Source organism: Halichoerus grypus, chromosome 8 (genome assembly GCF_964656455.1).
Source record: "Halichoerus grypus chromosome 8, mHalGry1.hap1.1, whole genome shotgun sequence".
Classification (NCBI taxonomy): Eukaryota; Metazoa; Chordata; class Mammalia; order Carnivora; family Phocidae; genus Halichoerus; species Halichoerus grypus.
The window spans coordinates 120,509,075-120,533,050 of record NC_135719.1 but is presented as its reverse complement, the minus strand read 5'-3'; the positions used below and the strand labels follow the sequence as shown (position 1 = coordinate 120,533,050).

At 40.2% G+C, this 23,976-nt stretch overlaps 1 protein-coding gene across 3 annotated transcripts in view; it reads left to right on the top strand.

Annotated features, from left to right (window-relative positions):
- Positions 1–23,976, top strand: part of DCAF5 (DDB1 and CUL4 associated factor 5) — a 105,045-nt gene that overhangs the window by 19,980 nt on the left and 61,089 nt on the right. For all 3 annotated transcript variants that reach the window (XM_078053842.1, XM_078053840.1, XM_078053841.1), the window contains exons 2-5: positions 12,786–12,929; positions 15,398–15,434; positions 16,333–16,472; positions 18,182–18,311. In XM_078053842.1, coding sequence (XP_077909968.1) covers positions 12,786–12,929; positions 15,398–15,434; positions 16,333–16,472; positions 18,182–18,311 — 451 coding nt within the window. The remainder of the gene's footprint in view (positions 1–12,785; positions 12,930–15,397; positions 15,435–16,332; positions 16,473–18,181; positions 18,312–23,976) is intronic.

Below are 23,976 nucleotides of genomic sequence, written 5' to 3'. Positions count from 1 at the left end.
CTTTAAATGACACACTGGACCAAATGGACTTCACAGACATATTCAGAACATTCCATCCCAAAGCAACGGAATACACATTCTTCTCTAGTGCCCATGGAACATTCTTCAGAATAGATCACATCCTAGGTCATAAATCAGGTCTCAACCGGTACCAGAAGATTGGGATCATCCCCTGCCTATTTTCAGACCACAATGCTTTGCAACTAGAACTCAATCACAAGAGGAAAGTCGGAAAGAACTCAAATGCATGGAGGCTAAAGAGCATCCTACTGAAGAATGAATGGGTCAACCAGGAAATTAAAGAAGAATTAAAAAAATTCATGGAAACCAATGAAAATGAAAACACAACTATTCAAAATCTTTGGGATACAGCAAAGGCAGTCCTAAGAGGAAAGTATATAGCAATACAAGCCTTTCTCAAGAAACAAGAAAGGTCTCAAGTACACAACCTAACCCTACACCTAAAGGAGCTGGAGAAAGAACAGCAAATAAAGCCTAAACCCAGCAGGAGAAGAGAAATAATAAAGATCAGAGCAGAAATCAATGAAATAGAAACCAAAAGAACAGTAGAACAGATCAACGAAACTAGGAGCTGGTTCTTTGAAAGAATTAACAAGATTGATAAGCCCCTGGCCAGACTTATCAAAAAGAAAAGAGAAATGACCCAAATCAACAAAATCATGAATGAAAGAGGAGAAATCACAACCAACACCAAAGAAATACAAACAATTATAAGAACATATTATGAGCAACTCTATGCCAGCAAATTAGATAACCTGGAAGTAATGGATGCATTCCTAGAGATGTTTCAACTACCAAAACTGAACCAGGAAGAAATAGAAAACCTGAACAGACCTATAACCACTAAGGAAATAGAAGCAGTCATCAAAAATCTCCCAAAACACAAAAGCCCAGGGCCAGATGGCTTCCCAGGGGAATTCTACCAAACATTTCAAGAAGAATTAATACCTATCCTTCTGAAACTGTTCCAAAAAATAGAAATGGAAGGAAAACTTCCAAACTCATTCTATGAGGCCAGCATTACCTTGATCCCAAAACCAGACAAAGACCCCATCAAAAAGGAGAATTACAGACCAATATCCCTGATGAACATGGATGCAAAAATTCTCACCAAAATACTAGCCAATAGGATCCAACAGTACATTAAAAGGATTATTCACCACGACCAAGTGGGATTTATCCCTGGGCTGCAAGATTGGTTCAACATCCGCAAATCAATCAACGTGATACAATACATTAACAAAAGAAAGAACAAGAATCATATGATCCTCTCAATAGATGCAGAAAAAGCATTTGACAAAGTACAGCATCCTTTCTTGATCAAAACTCTTCAGAGTATAGGGATAGAGGGTACATACCTCAATATCATAAAAGCCATCTATGAAAAACCTACAGCGAATATCATTCTCAATGGGGAAAAACTGAGAGCTTTCCCCCTAAGGTCAGGAACGCGGCAGGGATGTCCACTATCACCACTGCTATTCAACATAGTATTGGAAGTCCTAGCCACAGCAATCAGACAACAAAAAGAAATCAAAGGCATCCAAATTGGCAAAGAAGAAGTCAAACTCTCACTCTTTGCGGATGGTATGATACTTTATGTGGAAAATCCCAAAGACTCCACCCCAAAACTGCTAGAACTCATACAGGAATTCAGTAAAGTGGCAGGATATAAAATCAATGCACAGAAGTCAGTGGCATTCCTATACACCAACAACAAGTCAGAAGAAAGAGAAATTAAGGAGTCGATCCCATTTACAATTGCACCCAAAACCATAAGATACCTAGGAATAAATCTAACCAAAGAGGCAAAGGATCTGTACTCAGAAAACTATAAAATACTCATGAAAGAAATTGAGGAAGACACAAAGAAATGGAAAAACGTTCCATGCTCATGGATTGGAAGAACAAATATTGTGAAGATGCCAATCCTACCTAGAGCAATCTACACATTCAATGCAATCCCCATCAAAATACCATCCACTTTCTTCAAAGAAATGGAACAAATAATCCTAAAATTTGTATGGAACCAGAAAAGACCCCGCATAACCAGAGGAATGTTGAAAAAGAAAAGCAAAGCTGGCGGCATCACAATTCCGGACTTCCAGCTCTACTACAAAGCTGTCATCATCAAGACAGTATGGTACTGGCACAAAAACAGACACATAGATCAATGGAACAGAATAGAGAGCCCAGAAATGGACCCTCAACTCTACGGTCAACTAATCTTTGACAAAGCAGGAAAGAATGTCCAATGGAAAAAAGACAGTCTCTTCAACAAATGATGTTGGGAAAACTGGACAGCCACATGCAGAAGAATGACACTGGACCATTTCCTTACACCACACACAAAAATAGACTCCAAATGGTTGAAAGACCTCAATGTGAGACAGGAGTCCATCAAAATCCTAAAGGAGAACACAGGCAGCAACCTCTTCGACCTCAGCCGCAGCAACTTCTTCCTAGAAACATTGCCAAAGGCAAGGGAAGCAAGGGCAAAAATGAACTATTGGGACTTCATCAAGATAAAAAGCTTTTGCAAAGCAAAGGAAACAGTCAACAAAACCAAAAGACAACTGACAGAATGGGAGAAGATATTTGCAAATGACATATCAGATAAAGGGCTAGTATCCAAAATCTATAAAGAACTCATCAAACTCAACACCAAAAGAACAAAGAATCCAATCAAGAAATGGGCAGAAGACATGAACAGACATTTTTCCAAAGAAGACATCCAAACGGCCAACAGACACATGAAAAAGTGTTCAATATCGCTCAGCATCAGGGAAATCCAAATCAAAACCTCAATGAGATACCACCTCACACCAGTCAGAATGGCTAAAATTAACAAGTCAAGAAACAACAGATGTTGGCGGGGATGCGGAGAAAGGGGAACCCTCCTACACTGTTGGTGGGAATGCAAGCTGGTGCAGCCACTCTGGAAAACAGTATGGAGGTTCCTCAAAAAGTTGAAAATAGAGCTACCATATGATCCAGCAATTGCACTCCTGGGTATTTACCCCAAAGATACAAAAGCAGGGACCCGAAAGGGTACGTGCACCCCGATGTTTATAGCAGCAATGTCCACAATAGCCAAACTGTGGAAAGAGCCAAGATGTCCATCAACAGATGAATGGATAAAGAAGAGGTGGTATATATATACAATGGAATATTATGCAGCCATCAAAAGGAATGAGATCTTGCCATTTGCAACGACATGGATGGAACTGGAGGGTATTATGCTGAGCGAAATAAGTCAAACAGAGAAAGACATGTATCATATGACCTCACTGATATGAGGAATTCTTAATCTCAGGAAACAAACTGAGGGTTGCTGGAGTGGCGGGTGGGGTGGGAGGGATGGGGTGACTGGGTGATGGACACTGGGGAGGGTATGTGTTCCGGTAAGCGCTGTGAATTGTGCAAGACTGTTGAATCTCAGATCTGTACCTCTGAAACAAATAATGCAATATATGTTAAGAAAGAAAAAAAGAAGAAGAAGAATGTAGCAGGAGGGGAAGAATGAAGGGGGGGAAATCGGAGGGGGAGAAGAACCATGAGAGACAATGGACTCTGAAAAACAAACTGAGGGTTCTAGAGGGGAGGGGGGTGGGAGGATGGGTTAGCTTGGTGATGGGTATTGAGGAGGGCACGTTCTGCATGGAGCACTGGGTGTTATGCACAAACAATGAATCATGGAACACTATATCTAAAACTAATGATGTAATGTATGGGGATTAACATAACAATAAAAAAATTTAAATAAAAAAAAAAGAAAGAAAATGCTTTTCTTTCCTGTGTAATGCGGCAGGGCAGACTCACTTAAAATTCTAAGGAGTGTTTTGGCCTCCCCACTTTGGTAAGAGGGATACAACTTGGTTTTAGGCTCCAGGCCTAGCTCCTTGGGTTATTAGCAAGTCATTATGTCTCTCTGATCCTCATCTGGAAAAAGGGTTTATATAATCCTTACCTCACAAGCAAAGATGTATGTGAATGAATTTCTGTACTAATAATAATGCTAATTATTTTCATCTTTGGGAAAATAGCAAAACAGACTTTATTTCCTATTCACTGAAGTGGCTGGCTGTGTGGCCCACAGGCTCTGCCTCTGTATCTTCATGCTGCCTCTTAGAACTCAGGAGAGGTATGGGCCACACAAAAAGTTTGGCTTCACGAAGTGGCGATTATATACACTGCAAAGAAGGAGTAAATAGGCTAAAAAGATTTAAGCCAGGCTGAATAATTTTCCTTTAGTCTTTGTAAGTTAAAAAAAAACCCCAAACAACTGCAGCAATATGAAAGGGTATTTTTTAAAAAAGATTTTATGTATTCATTTGAGAGAGAGAGCACGAGCAGGGGGTGTGGCAGAGGGAGAGGGAGAAGCAGACTCCCTGCTGAGCAAGGAGCCCGATGCAGGACTCCATCCTAGGACCCTGAGATCATGACCTGAGCCCAAGGCAGATGTTTAACGACTGAGCCACCCAGGCGTCCGTCCCTACAATATAAAAGGGTATTAACTAAAATTGCTATTCCCAAGAGGTAACCTCTGTTAGACATTTTGATTCTACCCTTCCATGTATGAATTTGTGTATTTTTTATTAAAATGTATCAGAGTGCCGACTGAACTCAGTCAGTAGAGCATGTGACTCTTGATCTTGGGGTTGTGAGTTCAAGCCCCATATTGGGTGTAGAGATTACTTAAAAATAAAATCTTAAAAAAATGTATCATGCTATTTATACTCTTATGTTACCTAAAACGAGTTGGAAACATTAGGACAAATTCATTAATGATATGTACAAGAAACTAGAACTTGAGGGTTATGTATACCTAACATATGACGCACTGGGTGTTTTTACATGTAGTATCTCAATACACACAACAACCCTGTGAGATAGTTGGTATTTTCTTCATCTTAGAATCATAAAACTGAGGTTCGAGAAGTAGAATAACTCGCCCCCAGGATATCTAGGCACTTTTCTTCAAAAGCTTGTACTTCATGTAGCCTTCTAGAGTACCACCTTTGCTAGGACCCAAAATCCTGGATCTAATCCCATTCTGCCATTTTTAAAAAGAAAACAGAAAAAAAGAAGAAAACTTTTTTTTTTAACACTTTTTTGTTTTTGTGATTATTCCATGTCAGTACAGACAGAAGTGCCTCATGCTTTTCTTTTTTTTCCCTGGTATCATAATACATGGTACATACATGAACAATAAGTTTTTTTGCATTTTTATTGTGGTAAAATATACATAACATATATATACAATATACATAACATAAATATAAAATTTACCATTTTTACTATTTTTAACTATACAGTTCAGTTGCATAAAGTACATTCACATTGTTATGCAACCATCATCACCATTCATTTCCAGGACTTTTTCATCTTGCAAAACTGAAACTCTGTTCCCATTTAACAACTCCCCATTGCCCCTCCCCGCAGTCACCATCTACTTTATGTCACTATGAATTTGACTACTCTAGATGCCTCATATAAGTGGAATCGTACAGTATTTGTCCTTTTGTGTTTGGTTTATTTCACTGAACAGTAATTTTAACCCGACTTCTACTGATGGACTTTTAAATGGTTTAGTCTCCTGCTCTTCAAACAATGTGCTGTAGGTGTATTTGATCCTGAGTTTCAGAATGCTGTCTCAGTCCCGTCCTCTGTTTGGCTGAATTTCTGAGGAAGCCCAAAACAAATTATTTTCCTTCTGGGCCTCAGCTTTTCTGGGCTATAAAATAAGAAAAATTTTAAATAATTACTTTTGTTACAGTATGCTATGAGGGCTTGTATAGTTTTTGCTTATATTATAGCTCAGGACTCTTTGAAAAGAGTATTCTTTTTTATTTATTTTTTTTAAAGTAGGCTCCATGCCCAGTGTGGAACTCAACGCAGGGCTCGAACTCATGACCCTGAGATCAAGATCTGAGCTGAGATAGAGTCAGATGCTTAAACTGACTGAGCCACCCAGGCACCCTGAAAGAGTACTTATTTATTTATTTAAAAGATTTTATTTATTTATTTGACAGAGAGAGAGCACAAGTAGGCAGAGAGGCAGGCAGAGGGAGAGGGAGAAGCAGGCTCTCCACTGAGCAGGGAGCCTGACACGGGGCTTGATCTCAGGACCCTGGGATCATGACCTGAGCTGAAGGCCAGCATTTAACTGACTGAGCCACCCAGGCGCCCTAAGAGTACTCTTTTAAATATAAAGTTTTTTTTGTAACTACAGTACTGCTGCCACAGTGTGATTATAGTACATTTTGGGATGAGTTGGTGAGTTTAGTGCAGAATTAAATCAACCCAAAATGACCAGCATCAGAGTAGCCATGTTCCTTTGGAGTTCTCAGATGAATTAAAGCTGAGCAATCGTTCATGAGGAAACCAGGCTTAGAAGCCTTGTCCTCTGCTTGTTCCTTGCATGGTCCTGGTGCCAAGCAGAAAGGCCTTGCCTTCCTATGAGGTCCCTGTGCTGCCCTAGAGGAGCCCTAGAGGGACTGGGGCCAACCCCATGGCAGCACCCAACTGCCAGGCTTGCAGAGCCGGCTTAAAGGATCAAACTCTTCACTTGGACTAGTTGCAGGTCCGACAATCTCGCTGCATGGAGGCATACAATACATCTCTGCTCTTTTGAATTTGACTAGATGATTCACAGAGAGAGGAGAACTATCCAGTTTTTTTGAGGTTCTGAATTGATTTATCCTTGTTTCACCAGCCCTCCTTTACTTTGTGGGGTCAGAGATTTGGCCACAGCTGTTATGCTCCCTCTACTGGCTTAAAAGCAGCTCAGCAATTTCAGGTGATGACCTAGTTTGCACCCACTGTGGTTTTTGCCAACACATGGTTGAAAAGTGTTGTCTTTGCACAGAACTCTTAATACCTTGCCTAAGGAAATGTGTGTGTGAGTGTGTGTGGGGGGTGCACCTTACATCTTCTGACACTAACCTCGAGGGCAAAGTAGAAGAAGCAGGCCCTGCCATTGCCTAATTTCTGCCTCAGTGATTCCAGTCTCCTATGGACTTGGGCTGTCATCATCATGTTAGATACTAAGGACACATCATTTTAAATGATCCCGAGGCATTCTACAAATAACCATGTATTTTAAATTACTAAGCATTATTTGGCAAAATTAAATCATCCTATGAATGTCTACAGTGAACACTAAAGATAATGCTGTCTGGATGATGGGGGAAGACCCTTAGCTGAGAATGGTTATGTCTTTAAGTGCATAGGTGTAGATATTATTTTCTTTTTTATTAAACTTTTTTTTTTTTAAGCTGCTTCAATTCAGGAGAGGTTGTGCTGCCTGCCATAGGTCTGAGTGAATAAATAGAAGTGCCATCAGTTCTATATTTCTTGCCATGAGTATCCCAGTCCATCCTGGGGAGTCTTGTTTTCATTTTTCTTTTTCTATCATGAACATTTTTTAAAGAGTTTTATTTAAGTAATCTCTACATCCAGTGTGGGGCTCAAACTCACAACCCTGAGATCAAGAGTCACATGCTCTTCTGACTGAGCCAGGCAGGCGCCCCTCTATCAGGAACATTTTAAAAATCCAAAATGTTTTATTTTATGGAAATGTTCAAACATTCACAGAAGTATAGTATACCCATCTATAATAATTACCAACATTTTATTGATCACCTATTCCCCCTACCTTTTTTTTTCTGGAATATTTTATTTTATTTTTTAAAAAGATTTATTTATTTATTTGACAGAGAGAGAGATAGCGAGAGCAGGAACACAAGCAGGGAGAGTGGGAGAGGGAGAAGCAGGCTTCCCGGTGAGCAGGGAGCCCGATGCGGGGCTTGATCCCAGGACCCCAGGATCATGACCTGAGCCAAAGGCAGGTGCCTAACGACTGAGCCACCCAGGCACCCCCCCTTTTTCTGGAATTTTTTTTTAAAAGATTTTATTTATTTATTTGAGAGAGAGAATGAGATAGAGAGAGCATGAGAGGGGGGAGGGTCAGAGGGAGAAGCAGACTCCCTGCTGAGCAGGGAGCCCGATGCGGGACTTGATCCCGGGACTCCAGGATCATGACCTGAGCCGAAGGCAGTCGCTTAGCCAACTGAGCCACCCAGGCGCCCCTTTTTCTGGAATATTTTAAAGGGAATTCCAGACATACTATTTCACCTATTTCAGTATGCATCCCTAATTGATAAGCACTTTTTTTTTTTTCTTTTAACAGCACCACAATGCCATTATCATACTTAAGAGACATAACAATACTGGGGCACCTGGCTAGCTCAGCTGATAGAGCCTGTGACTCTTGGTCTTAGGATCATGAAATCAAGCCCTAAGTTGAGTGTGGAGCCTACTTAAAATAAGAGAGACGTAACAATACTTCCTTAATATCATAAAACATAGAAGTAGAGAGATGAGCACTGAATAATGTATAGAATTGTTGAATCACTATATTGTACACCTGAAACTAATATAATACTGTATGTTAAATATACTGAAATTTAAAAAAATTAATTAAAAAAGCAAAAAAAGTAATTGGATTTGACAAAATGTTGACAATTTGTTAAATTTGCTTGTAGTCTTTTTTTTTAAAGAAACAAAACTTTGCAGATACAATAGAAGTTAATCGAAGATAAATGTTACTGCATGTGTTTATCTACAAACAATATATGGTATTACTTTGTATATTTAAAAATATATACTTAATGGTTAACTTTTACATATCCTTCTGAAACTTTGTTACTTACCATTAGGTTTTCAAGATTTATTCATGTTGTTACACATATTTCTAGTTCATTTTAACTGCTGTATGATGTTCTGTTTGGTTTAGTTTTAATTTGTATTAGTATTCCAATGGAACTATTAATATATATGTTTGTGAATATTTATGTTGTCTACAGCTTTGGTTGCTTTTTGCTATTATAAACAGTGATGCAGTGAACATTCTTGTACATTTCTTTGTGCCACTTTGTAAGAATGTATTTAAATTATAACATGCATTCCCCTGATTAATTTAGAGGTTGACTTCCCCTGTAATATTTTTTGGCTATTTGGATTTCCTCTTCTGTGAATTGTCATATTTGCCTCTTTTCCTAATGGTTTTAAAAATTGATTTGTAGGAATTCTTTGTCTATTTTGGATACCAAGCCATTGTGAGTTTTGTGTATTGCTAGAATCTTTCAATTATTCAGGCAGTCTTTTCCTGGTCCCTCCCTGTTCCTGGTCTTTCAGTTTACTCCAGCTCAGTCAGCTTCTATTTTTATTCCTAGGCTCCCTTGTTTTATTCTAACCTACACATTATCTACACATTATTGAGTTATGTTTCCAAGGTGGGGAATCCCTTCAATTGTCCATTAGATGAACTGCTTTGTCATTTATGGTTCATTTTTGGTTCTGTAAGGCAGGCAGCCTAGAATAGGGGTTAAGAATGGAGGCGATAGAGTCTTAACTGCTTCCTTTTGAATCTTGGCTCAGCCACATTACTTACTGTGTGTGACCATGGTAAGTTACTTAACCCTCTTGTACTTGGCTTTATAATCTGTAAAACTCATGAGGGTAGAACTGTTATGATCCCCATTTTATATTTGATGAAACTCAGGCTCAGAGAGATTAGATTAGAAACATGAGTAAGTAGAAGAAACATGTGGGCCTTTTTATCTTTTAATTTTACACTTTTGATAGAGACATGGGTACAGAAAATATTTCTGTAATATAGGATACACCGTAGCAAAAGCCATGATAGGTCCCTGACTTGTGGCTTCAGTGTTAGGGAAAAACAGTAAGAGTAGAACTATGGAGAACTAAAGTACCCACTGCCTGTATAAATCTATTAATAGGTTAAAAAATTCCTTTGTGTCCTTATTCATTAAAATAAAACAACAAAAACCCACATCTTTATTTTTATAACTTTAACTGAAAAGAGATACAGAATTTTTCTTAAGATTTTATTTTTAAGTAATCTCTACACCCAACATGGGGCCTGAACTCACAACCCTGAAATCAAGAGTTGCATGCTCCACTGACTAAACCAGCCAGGCACCCCAAGATACAGAATTTAGATAACCATCCCTGGTCAGAGAAGTCATAGTTGAAAGAGGCAAATCATAAACACAGAACACTGGACCACACTTAAGGGTTCAGCTTGGTAGACAATGAAGGGGGAGGAGAACATAGAACTTGATTTTGACCTACAATGAAAGAAAGAAGAAACTGAAGAAGCAAAGGCAACTTCTTTCTAGGGGAGGGAGAATAAGTTTGACTTAGCCGCTCTATCTTCTTTGATTTTTTTATTATTATAAAAGGAAATATGTTTATGGCAAGTACTATAGGAAGGTATAAAGTAAAAATTAAAATATAAAAGTTTCCCAGTAGTATAAACCCAAAAGAATTAAAAGCAGGGACTTGAACAGATACTTGTACACCCATGTTGTTAGCAACATTATTCACAATAGCCCAAAGGTGGAAACAACCCAGATGTCCATCAGTTGATAAATGGATAAACAAATATGGTGTGTGTGTATAGTGGAATATTATTTAGCCTCAAGAAAGAATGGAATTCTGATAACATGCTACAATATGGATGATCTTTGAAGATATTATGCGAAGTGAATAAAAAAGGCAACTATTGTATGGTTCCACTTATATGAGTTACCTAGAACAGTTAATTCATATAGGCAGAAAGTAGAGTGGTGGTTACTGGGGATGGGAGAAGTTGTTGTTTATTGGGTATGGAGTTTCAGTTGGGATGATGTAAAGATTCTGGGGATGGATGGTGGTGATGGTTGCACAACAGTGCAAATATACTGAATGCCACTGAATTGTATACTTAAAAATGGTTAGAATGGTAAATTTCATGTTATATGTATTTTACCACAGTAAAAAAAGTTCCCCAACTCTAACCTGGAGGTGGTGTCCACTATAAACAGTTTCTTTTATAACCATATAGATAGGCAAATATAAGCATAGATATGCAAATATGAACATGTTAATTCAAAGTCTACTCTTTGGGGACACTCATTTAGGTGCTGGGGACTCTGCAGTGTACAAAATTGACAAGGTTCCTTTGGTCATGGAGCTTTTTAAAATTTTGTTTTACACAAAATGGATTTTGGTACACATATTGTTTTACACCTTACATTTCCCCTTAACAAAGACCTTTGGACATCTTTCCAAGTTAGTTCTTAGAAATTTACTGATTTCATGGCTGCATGGTATGCCCTCATATGGATGTGCTATAATTTGTGGCTGTTGTATGGAATGGACAAGGGGAAGAAGAGGTATAGAGATTGCTGTGGTTTGCTGCTCATGTTTGCCCCCCCCTTTTTTTTTAAGGATTTTATTTATTAGAGAGAGAGGGAACACAAGCAAGGGGAGTGGGAGAGGGAGAAGCAGGCTTCCCGCCGAGCAGGGAGCCTGATGCGGGGCTCGATCCCAGGACCCTGGGATCATGACCTGAGCCGAAGGCAGACGCTTGACGACTGAGCCACCCAGGCGCCCCTTTGCCCCTTTTGTAACCTAAAATTTTATTAGAATAATATAAAAAATCAGTGTTATAAAAAAATCAGTGCCAAATATATCAAATAAAAGTTCTTTCCCCCTCTTTTATTTTTATTTTTAAGATTTTATTTATTTATTTGAGAGAGAGAGAATGAGAGACAGATAGCAAGAGAGCGAAGAGGGTCAGAGGGAGAAGCAGACCCCCCGCTGAGCAGGGAGCCCGATGCGGGACTCGATCCCGGGACTCCAGGATCATGACCTGAGCCGAAGGCAGTCGCTTAACCAACTGAGCCACCCAGGCGCCCTCCCCCTCTTTTAATCCTATTCCCTGAAAATAGTAACCACTGTTAATCATTGTTAACATTAAAAGTTATTCATCCTTCCAGACATTTTTAATGCAACTGCAAATATAAAAAATACATAGAATATACATATTCTCATTCTTTAGGAGCTGGCTCATGCAGTATAATACCATTAGGTATATGTAGGTATATACAGTCTGCTCATTTAATTCAGACTGTTGTGAGTTATGCAGAGGAAAGAGCTGGACTGGGCTTCAGGAGAGCAAGGCCCTGTCTAGATGGTGCTGTGGCAGGCAGTTCCTTAGTTGTCATTTGCATGCTGTTCCCTAGTCAATGAGATCACCTCAAGGAGAGAAATCTAGTGTGCTAGAAATATTACTATAGAGTTCTTTGGTTGCAAGCATTAAAAACCCAACTCAGCTTCTATTAGACAAAAAATGGTGGGGGGGGGCATTATAGAAGGATTTTAGGTAGCAAGCAAAGAAATATTTATTTATTAAAAAAATTTTTTTTTAAGATTTTATTTATTTATTTGACAGAGAGAGAGCACAAGCAGGGGGAGCAGCAGAGGGAGAGAGAGAAGCAGGCTTTCTGCTGAGCAGGGAGCCCAATGCAGGGCTTAATCCCAGGACCCTGAGCCAAAGGCAGATGCTCAGCGGACTGAGCCACCCAGGCACCCCAAGTGAAGAAATATTTAAACAACGGAGTCTCTGGAAAGTCAGGAATAGGGTGGCTTTGAGGGTTTCAATATCGGTGTTTATCCCTTTCCATTTCTATATGTCTGTTCAAGTTTTCCTGGGAAAAAGTGAGTGGCTTAGAGACCATGTGTCTACTGATGGTTAAGGGGGTAGAGTCCTGGGTTTATGTGCCCCATCAGAATCGTACGGTGTTGGGGAGTTGCAGTTTTGGAAAGGATGGGATTCAAGGCTGGCAAAACTGAGTGTCGGCCTTGAAGTGTCAGCCATCTTAACCCTAGATTCTTACTCCCCTCTCAAGGAGGAGATGACCGCCGGGTTCTGCTATGGCACATGGAACAAGCTATCCACTCCAGAGTCAAGCCCATACAGCTGAAAGGAGAGCACCATTCCAACATTTTTTGCCTGGCTTTCAACAGTGGGAACACCAAAGTGTTCTCTGGAGGTGAGAAGAAGGGAGATTTCTACCTTGGGCAATTCACTGTGGCTGAGATTTTAGATAAAGGAGTGCTAAAATAACTCCTTGTTTTTCTTTCTTTATTTCACTGAGCTGTAGAATTACTGGTTTCCCATAGCTTGTCTTTTCTGCATTACAGCAGAAATACGAACAGGTATATGAGAGCAATTCCTCCCTCCCTCCCTCCTTCCTTCTGTCCTTCCTCCTCTCCCTCCTCTGTCCTTCCTCCCCTCCTTCCTTCTGTTCTTTTGATCCTTCACTCTCATTCTTTTTCGATAGAAAACTTTTTACATTGCAATCTGGCATGCAGAAACACACACATATTTAAAATAGTACTTAACCTTATTATGTGTGGTACATTCTGATTTTTAAAAAATTCTATTTCATTTTTAAAGATCTTAAAGGTTGTGACTCAAATTGATGTCCTGATCCATGGATGGCTCCTGTTTGAAAAACGTTGTGTTAGGGTACAATTGGAATGGCTTGTGCTCAAGCCAGCCTCTTGGTGATGTCTTCTATCTATCAGCCAGACTCCTCTCTGACCACCACATTTCTAGCCCTGACCTCTCTTCTGCACTGCAGATTTTCCCAGGGAATATCTACCTGTGTGTTCTAAAAGCAATTTAAGTGCAGCGGATCTAAAACCAAAATTATTAGTCTTTCTCCCCTGCACAAATATTTCCTCTTGTTCCCTGGATTCCTTTTCTCAGTTATTATCAGCATTCACCTAATGATTTAAGCTATTGGGTTTAACTTTAAGAAACTGCTAATATTGAAGCACTTTTAACTATAAAAATGACAGTTCCACATGGTCAGCCTAATAGAAATCTTGAAGTCATCCTCAAACCTTCCTTTCTTTCATTTACCTATCTTGTCACTCACCATCTAGACTTGAAAGCCTCTCACATTCATCCTTTAGTTTCTGCGCTCTTTCTATACCCACTGCCCTGGTTCAGGTCCTTATCTGTTATCTGGACTGTTGCAGTGGCCTTTGTGATTTCTGCAACCAGTCTCTAACCCTCCTTCTTATTTATCACAAGTTTTCTTTTAAAAATAAAGTTTTACCGTGTGAACCTCTGACCCCACAGTGTCCACAGGATAAAGTGTACACTTCTGTCTACCTCTCTAGCCTCATCTCCCTCCCCAGCATTTTGTACTCTAGCCCACTAAACCACTTGCCATCTTAGGTGCCCTTGTATCGTTTGCTCTTGCTGTTCCTTCATGGATCATGATTAATCGTCCATTCCCCGCCAGTTCCCCTAAGTCTTCCATTGGTAAGAGTTTTGAGTTACTGGAGTTTCTGTTCAGATGTCTTCTTCCCCATAAAAACATTCTCCTTTTCTGCCATGTACTTTCAACCTGCTCCTGAAGGAAACAGTTGCTCCTTTATCTGTGTGCCCATTATAGAGCATTTCACTACAACAAGATAACCCATTTTGTCATTATTAGTTGTTTGTGTAGATGAACTGGGAGTTCGTCAAGGGTCGGGCAGAATCTTCCTCCTCTTCTCGTATCCCTAGCACCTCAGCTGTGCCTGTTACCTAGAAGGCATTAGTATGGGTTTGATTTACTTGTTATGCACCCACAATAGAGTTGATAGCCAGGGATTTAAGATGTCCCGGGCCACATCTCTACTGCTACTATTACTTTCTATTTAAGTGACTGTTGGTTGTGCTTTCAGTGTAGAGTGGGAATTTTTTTACTTTTGTCTTTTCATATTCAGGTTTTTATGTTTCGTTATATAAACCCTTTGAAAGCAGGATTACACATATTGTGAATGTATTATTTTTAGATTCTTTGATGGAATAAAGAAAAATGCAAGAGAAAAAAGTTTCCCATCACTTATAATCACAAAGTCATCAGATTTTAATGCTATGAGATGATAAGGATATGAGTAGTAGCAAACATTTATTGGGGACTTACTAAGTGCTCAGCCCTATTCTGAATGGTTTTACAAATGTACTTGTATCTTTGCAATGACCCTACAAAGTAGGTACAATTATTATCCCTATTTTATAGTTAAAAAAACTGAGGCATAGATTATCTGTATTCTAAGTCTCACAGTTGAGTGTTTTGCTTAAAAAAAAAAAAAAGCTAGCTTGGATGAATGATTTAATTTGCCCATGATCATTTACTCTTTTTATTCTTTTTCTTAATGGCCACAGTTTTTTGTTGTTGTTTTTATATTATATATATATATATATATATATATATATATATATTCTGTCGAATAATTCATTTTGGAAACCTATATCTAGTTGCTACTAGGCTTTCAAAAATTCTTTATATCCTTCTGAAGTTATTTTTATAAAACTTTTCTTCTAATTCTAATTAATACTCCTAATTTATATTAACATTGACTTTGCTCATATGCTTTCTGAAAACTAAGATTTCATGTGATATGGGCAGGTAGCACTTGGCAGGAATTATCAGATGTCTACTTTTCTCCCTTACAGGAAATGACGAGCAAGTTATCCTCCATGATGTCGAAAGGTAAATAGATTGTTGGTATGTGAAGGTGACTGACTCTGGTTTTCATATGAAGAGAGGCAAATATCTCTTTAGACCAAAGTAGTCGTTGTTTTTTGAAGGAAATAACATGAAGCCAGCTGTCCTTTTCTGAAACAGATTTCTGTAATAATTTTGAAATAAAATTTTGATTAAAAAAAAAAGAAAAGGATTTGTAAAGGTGGAATGAACTTACACACTTTTTAGGTGAAAATTTAAAGGGAGAGGTTGGAAGAGAAGGAAACAACAACATAATAATAACTACTCTTTATGTGCCAGGTACTATTCTAAGTGCTTTGCATGTGTTCATCAGTTTCACCCTCACAATGATTTTATGAAGCAGTACTATTCTGGTCTCATTGTGGATGAGGAAGCTGAGGTGTTAGGGATGTTAGGTAACTTAAGGTCAGGTGGTGCTGGGATCTGAACATGGCCACCTGGTTCCAGAGCCATGCTCTTGCTCACATACCAGACAGCCACATCGACCCTCTTCTTCCCCTGCTGATATCAGATCTGGTTACTTTAAAGTGCTCCCTTATTTTTGGAAATCAGGCATCACCCCCAAATCTACAGAAGCAGATACATTTTGCAGGAAGTGAAAACACTAAACTCATCTATCAAGTCACTTTCAGCTATGCTCATTTAGTGCAAAAAACAAACTCACCATGAAATCTATAAAAAGTTTTTCTAATAGAATTTTTTTTTTTACCTGAAAGTTGAGTACCTACTTTTTAAGGAAATACAATATCCTTTGGGTTTCGCTTGATTGACTTTGCACTGGAAATGAGGGAGAGTCCTACGTGAGGAACTCTAGGGCTGGGACTCTGCACTCTTTGTGTGCATGTGTGTGCCTGTGTGCCTCTCTCTGCTCTCTGTCTCTCAGCAGTGAGACCTTGGATGTGTTTGCTCACGAAGATGCAGTATATGGCTTGTCGGTGAGCCCAGTGAATGACAACATTTTTGCCAGCTCCTCAGATGATGGCCGGGTTCTCATCTGGGACATCCGGGAGTCTCCCCATGGAGGTAGGGTCAAAGGGCTGTTGGACTGTGTTGGAGAGTTTGATGTCAGGCTCATTGCAGAGGCAGTTTATGACCTGGGTGACTAATGTGAGTGGGAGAGATGTAAAGGGAGAGGCAGCTCTCACGGTGGGGCACAGATGTGTGTCTGTAGACGTCCCATCCTACGCCTAAGCCAGAAGTGAGGCACCTTTCTCAGGCCTTCTCTAGCCACTTGTGAGCCTCCACAAACCCTTGGACCTGTCGGAAACCCCACAGTACCATGGTGTTTAGCGGCCCCAAGGAATAGAAGATGCAGTACTTCATTGTAGAGGGTAGCTCCCAGGAGCCAGCTCTGTATGGTGCTGACATGCACAGGGGGTGTTCTGTGCTCGTGTCCTAATTTTAGGTATGTGTATAGAAACTGAAAATGATGACAGATACGCTTTGTTTAAGAGGGATTGTCCAGGTGAGTTCCTCCTCCAGATGTGCTCTTTGGGCTTCTGAAGTGTAAAATGAAGAGTTGTTCTGTTGAATTTCTGTGAAGTTTTTCAGGAAATGCATCTTTTCAGCTCGTTTCCCGAATAGAGCGTTTACTCTATAACTCTGCCTGTGTTCAAAGACTCTTTCCTCCAGCATTACCCTCAGTGCCTCCCTGGCCCCCACCTCTGGTGCAGCTTTGTCATGATCATACCCGTGTACACAGAATTACTTTCCTGCCTGTCTTGTCTGACAGGATCTGGATCTTTTTATTATTCTGTATTCAGAGCATTTAATGTGCTGGCCTGTGCCTCATCATAGAGACTCAGGCTATAAAAAAAGCTTGTTCTTGGGGTTAGGCAGATAAGGTAACTGCAAGGAGCAGCTGTAGGTGAGTCACCATGTGCTGGGGAGGTGAGAGCCTCCTCTGTCTGGACTGCCTAGAGGCCTGTGCAGTGTCCCGCGTGGAAATCCTAGACTGGGGAGTGTGCTTTCTGTCTGTTGCTTGTAAACACTTTCCACAAGAGTATGTCCTTCTGGGTAGCAGAGTGATTCCTTCCTTGCCTGGAGCCTGCTAACATAGGCAAAGGGATGCAGGGTTTCTAAGTGAAGTTGATTGGGAGCTGGCTGGATGTAAGAGTTCAAGTGTTAGGTGCCTATTTTTTTTTTTTTTGTAATATTCCAATACGGGGAATGAAATGATAAAATTCTAGACTGAGGCTATTTTCTCTTCAGTTTAGGGAGCAATTTAGAGAGAAGGGAAGACTGTGCTATTGTTTTTCCTCGCCTTCAATTTTCTCATTGTTTTGCTTTGTCTTCATTAAATCTTTGTGTAGTTTTAAAACTTTTAATTTCTAAAACTAATAAATTTGGATGCAGGTACAATAATCCTACCAGTAATTGTGAATTTTTCCAGCTCATGTGGAATTCAATCTTACTTACTGTAAAACAGCTTACCTTCTTAGTTCCTGTGACCATTTCCGTTTTGTCACAGGATCTGAAGAGGTAGAATACTCAGTGTTTCTGAGTATTATAGCTTCCAGTTTGCTTATATGTGTTAGAGTTGCTGTTTTCAGACTTGGTGTGTACAGAGTGTGCTAGTCCTTGTGAGCAGGGTCGACTACTGGGATGATGCACTGCTTTGGGGCTCCAGCTACTAGGGACGGTTTCTACAGGGTCACATTCCTGCTTTGCCTGCCTCTGGCCCAGAGGCGCTGAATGAGCTATGGGGCTGATTGTCATTTCTCTATTCACAGAGCCCTTCTGCCTGGCAAACTATCCATCAGCTTTTCACAGTGTCATGTTTAACCCTGTGGAGCCCAGGTTATTGGCCACAGCCAATTCAAAGGAAGGAGTGGGACTCTGGGATATTCGAAAACCTCAGAGGTGAGCCCCCTTTAATTTATATGGTGTTAAAACTTGCCCCTGCCTCAACTCTCAGGTAATGTGATCAGCCAGCAAGGGTTGTGAGAACCTGTTTGGCCGTTGCTCTCAGTTGGCCATCTCCTAACATGTATCGGTGCCTGTGAAGCCAGGGGAGCCCTGTCCCCAAGGGACAGGCAGTGTGAAAAATCCACACTCCTTGCTGAGGGAGTCATAAATTGTGATCTGACTCTAGACAAGTCAATTCTAGGCAAATAGATGAGAGCCTCCCTTCAGTACTGCCTTCTATCTTTAGGCCCAGGGTTCCCCAGATGCCTGGGAGCTCTTGCAGGGGAGGATGGAGGAGATGGAGGGGGAGAATTTGTCAAACTGTGGCCACTGAACCATTGATTCTTAACTCCAGGCAGGAGGGGATTTCTACGTGGCTTCAGGAGAACTGGGAATCCCTCAGATTGTGTGGAAATTATATTATGTACCCATCTAAGTGCATTTTTCTATGAAGGGAGTTTATTTGTTTTTTTCAGTTTCTCAAAGAGACCAGTGGCTAAGACAATAAAGGTTAAGAGCCACTGCACTATAGTTTTAGGGACCTAACATGTTTTCCCTTCTGTTTGCATTATTAAAAGAGTACGCTGAGGACAATCTTTGATGGTACAAGTCACTAATGGGAGAATTTCAGGCATCATTAAGGGAAATGTGTGGATGGGGGCGAGTAGGAGGCTTTTTCATATTCTCTAAATACCATGGTGGGGGGACAACTTTTTATGGCACCTGTACTTAAAGCTAGCTTTGCTTTATAAAAGACTTACATGCATTGTCGGCTGTTCTGGAAATTCTGCATGGAGGTAACTTCCTACTTTGTAAAGCAATATTGCAGAAGTATATCATAGAAAGTAAGCGAGGTTATGATTTATTTCATGGGCCTCAGATGAAAGGGGCAATTAGGTACAGACGCTATCTTCCTTGGTGATTTTTAGTTCTAGCTAATTCTCTCCATGGGGCTGTCAGAGGGATCTAGAACTATTGCAGCAGATCTGTATAGGCCAGAGGGGTGCTCCTGTTGTTGAGCAGGGCTCCCTGAGGCTCTGTAGGGCAGCAGAGATTTCTCCTGCCCTTTGGTGCATATACACCCAGCCCTTGCTTTTCCACCCTACTGAAATGTACACAGTGGCAGGATCCCTATTGTGCCTTTGCACTGTGTGCTTGGGGAGGCTCATTCCCTGCCTGTGTTTCCCAATGTTCGGCTGTAACATTCTCTGCCACTCGAGACTCTTTAAGAACAGCTGTTCTGCCTCATTCATTTTACAAGGGGCAGGAACTGGACTAACTATGCCAGCCTTCTCCCAACCTACTACCTCCCATACTTAAAATTGTAATGAATAGCTAGTGACTGGAGTGGGGCCCTGAGCTATTATTCATTTCCAATGGAAAGCTTGAGTAGTGCATACTGTCAGCAGTGTCTTGAGAGTAGAGGAGAGGGTGAGTGTTTTAATTCTCCTCCTAATGTCCCCCCAGCGGTTTCCTACTGTGTGTTGTATTTGGGCTTTCCTTCCCTTTCTACTTATCTCCTCACTGAACATGACTTCTTTAAAAAAAAAAAATCTAAGTGAGATTATTGTTTTATTTTTATTTATTTATTTATTTTTAAATATTTTATTTATTTGACAGGGAGAGACATAGCTAGAGAGGGAACACAAGCAGGGGGAGCGGGAGAGGGAGAAGCAGGCTTCCCGCGGAGCAAGGAACCTGATGCGGGGCTCGATCCCAAGATCCTGGGATCATGACCTGAGCCAAAGGCAGACGTTTAATGACTGAGCCACCCAGGCACCCTATTGTTTTATTTTTAAAGTAACATTTATTAGATCTAAGGTTTATTTAATTTAATTTTTTATTATATTAGTCACCATACAGTACATCATTAGTTTTTGATGTAGTGTTCTGTGATTCATTGTTTGCATATAACCCCCAGTGCTCCATGCAGGTTTAAGGTTTATATCCAGAGAAGTATAACAAAACAAACCAAAAAAAAAAAAAGAAAGAAAAAAGAAAAAAAATCTCATCTCCAGATTATATCTGTTACTTACATTTTCTACATGTTTGTACATCAGTATGGTTCTTATTCTTGGTCTCTAGTCACTCTCCAAAGGTAACTATAATGAACAGTTTCTTATGTATTAGAACATAATTTAATACACATACTAGCATGTATATCTATCCTTTAAAAACTTTAGGCTAAAGGAACCATGTATTAATACCCACCGTTTTCAACTACTTTTTTCAATTAATATGTATTGGAGCTTTATTCCTATCAGTACTTACAGATCTAGCATGTTCTTTTTTTCTTTTTTTTTAAGATTTCATTTTTGAGTAATCTCTTCACCCAACATGGGGCTTGAACTCACAACCCTGAGATCAAGAGTCATATGCCCCACTGACTGAGCCAGCCAGGTGCCCCCTCTAGCACATTCTTTTAATGGCTACATGATATTCCATTTATATGGCGTATCCAATAGCCAGGACTTCTTGTTTCCAGCGGGCATTATAAACAGTGCTATATTGAGCTTGGTTGCATAGCACTTGGCCTACCTTTGCAAAAATATCTGTAGGAAATTGCTGCATCAAAGGGTGTATGCTTTTATATTTTTGATAAAAATTGTCACATTGTCTTGCCACCACAAAAGGCTACACTGATTTACAAACCTACCAACTATGCATGAGACTACACATTTGTCCAGACCCTTGTCTACACTTACACTGTCTTGTGGGGGGAAATGTTATCTTCCTGTTTTGATTATGTCTTTAATTATGAGTGAGGTTATATGGTTTCTTTGGTAACCTGTAGTTTTCAAAGCCCATATGGGAGAAAAGTCATCTAATAAGGTTAATTGATAATCTTGACTGATTCCTTTTTGGACTAAAAGGAGGAGCATCGTGGACTAGGATGTTTTTACCTGTTTCTTTCAACTCTTCTAAGGTTCTTTGTGGTTCTATGGGAGTGAAGCAGACAAGGGGCATGAAATATTCTTGGGGTCCTGTTCTTCATCTGCTGGTATTTTGGGATTAAATTACAGATCTTTTCTGTTTGAATTCTCTCAGTATAAATTCGTGTGGGAGAGGAAGAGGGGGCCCTTTGTCTTTTCCATGCAGGATTGATTATGCTGAGTTGCAATAGGTGATTTGTCTCCTGAACACGGCTACCTAGAAACCTCAATCTAGATCTTGGGGCAATTCTGAATCCCCTGGGAGGATAACCCTGGAACAAGGTAGATCTCGTCCAAGGGATACCTAAAGTCTACAGAAATATTTTAGGAAACTTGTGAACCCCTTGAAATTGCAGGTAAAATTGTGTGTTTGTGTATTCGACTGAGCACACATGTCAGTTTTTTCTAGGGATTGGGAGAGAGTTTTTACTAGGTTCTCATAGATACCTTTGGCCCCCAAGAGGAAAAAGTTGTTCAATGTACTAACGATTCTAGATTTAGAACCTACTGTGGTACCTTAGCAGGCTTATAAGCAATTTTCAGCCTGTAATAGCTTGGGCATATGAGTGAATTCTGGGCCTACTCGGGAGGCCTACTGGTGTCCTAGAAACAAATATAATCGTCATAGATCAATAAGGGGGCCTCACATGGAACACTTTTTTCTTCCTGGCTTAACCTATGGATTGTTCCATGCTGAAGTGGTTTCTTGAGCCTACCCCAAGCCTAAGCTGTACCTCTCTACTTTAGGTTGGTAGTCTGTAGGAGTGTGAGTGGGTCATGTGTGCCCCACTCCTTCCCTGAAATAAGTTGATTAGAGGGCTGGCTGGTAGAATAAAATGTCAGCTTTAGAGGGGACTTTAGTTATCATCTGATCTGACTTCCTCATTGTACAGCTGAAGAAGAAACCATCCCAGCAAGGTAAGGGGAGGCAGAAGAGCTTGGTGGTTTAGAGTGCAGGATCTAAAGCCATCATACTGGCTACACACATCCAGGTAGTATACCTTAATAGCCGTGTGATCTTGAGTAAGTCACTTCACCTCTCAGTGCCTCATGATAATAAATAATAGCTAACATTTATTAAGCATTACTTGCAAGGGATAATGACAATTTTATGAACAGTTCCTTATTTGGTCCTTATGACAGCCCTGTGAAGTAGGTTCTATTGTTTTTATTTTAATGATAAGGATATCAAGGCACAGAGAGTTGAAATAGCTTGTGTGTGTATGAGTGTATCATGTCCACCCCCTCTTTTAAAGCACATCAGGCCCCTATACATTCTAGTTTTCTTTCATTTGTGCTTCCTTGCAATAGAACTTTGTCAGAATTCCTCCAATTTTTCCATTACAGATATGTCCAACTCTGAAGTCTGAGTCCTTTAGACATCTGCCTCTGAAAGTTAAACCCCTTTTCACTGTCTCCTGGTCCAGCCCCTGTCTACATGCTGGCCTTCCAAGTTTCTTGCTCTTCTAATCCTGGAAACCTACACATACTATTTATTTTGCTCCAAAGCTTTAGAGCCGAGGTTGTAAACTAGCTGCCCATAGGTCAAATTCAACCCACAGAGACATTTTGCTTGGCCTACATCATTAATAGTGTTTGGGAAATTACACAGAAAAATCATAATTTCTAGCACCTCTTGAAAAAGTCAGAAGGTCTGGTATCATTGGATCTTTCTTCTCATATGGCAGCAGTCAGCTGAAGCTGTCATGAGTTCCTCCTCAAATCTTCCAGACGTGTTCCACCACTCCTTGATGTCTTAATCCAGGGGTGCTTCCTTCGTTTCCATTACTTGCCTGGCCCTATAGACATTGGAGTTTGAAAGGTCTGCTTTAGGGATCAGAGTGGTAATGAGTGGGCCATAGGGTGAACTGGGTAAGAGAAAAAACTTCACATACACAAATAGACATTGCATGTTTGGATAAGGTGCCATTCCTTTCATGCGGGTTATTTCTACTGATGTCTTTTTACAACCATCCTGTTCTTTGTCACTGCCAACATCCCAGTTAATGTCTTGCTTGGACTGGTGCAGTGGCCTCTGAACAGGTTTCAGATCTGCCATCCTCTAACATCGAGGGAGTTCAGAAAAAGTAAAGATTCCCCTGCTGTTACTCTGCTTGTCTCACCCTTTTCATTCCCTGTTTCAGCTGACTGCTCACTCACCACCTCTCTCCCTTCTCATATCTTTAATTTCTGTCACTTTCTGTCAGAAACTGTTAGTTCTATGACAGGTAATAGTCTTGCTTTGACAAGGATAATAGAGTGATTCTTTCCCACTCAACCATCAAACTAGGGCAAGCCAGGAATTCTGTAAAGACTTACCTTATAAGATGGTGCTTTCACGTGGTATGTAAATGACACATCTGAAAATGGGCAATGAGTGCAAATTCCTACTATCAAAAAGGAATTGCTCTCAGGACCTCACCTGGCTTTGGGGGCCTCTAGGTTAGATGTCTGTTTTGCAGGGCCTCTGTCAATCCTTCTTCTGTAGAGACCAAATTAAGTGTAAATCCTTGCCTTCTGAGCAAACCAGACCATCTCCACCACATTGCATTTTGAGGGTTGCTTATACTATTATGGAGCTCAGGGTACAGCTTCAGAGGCTGGAAAAGTTGCTCATGCTCTGATGCTTGTTGAAACTTTAAAGAATGAGGCTGTCCAGACCAGAATGCAAGGCCATTAGGGTAGAC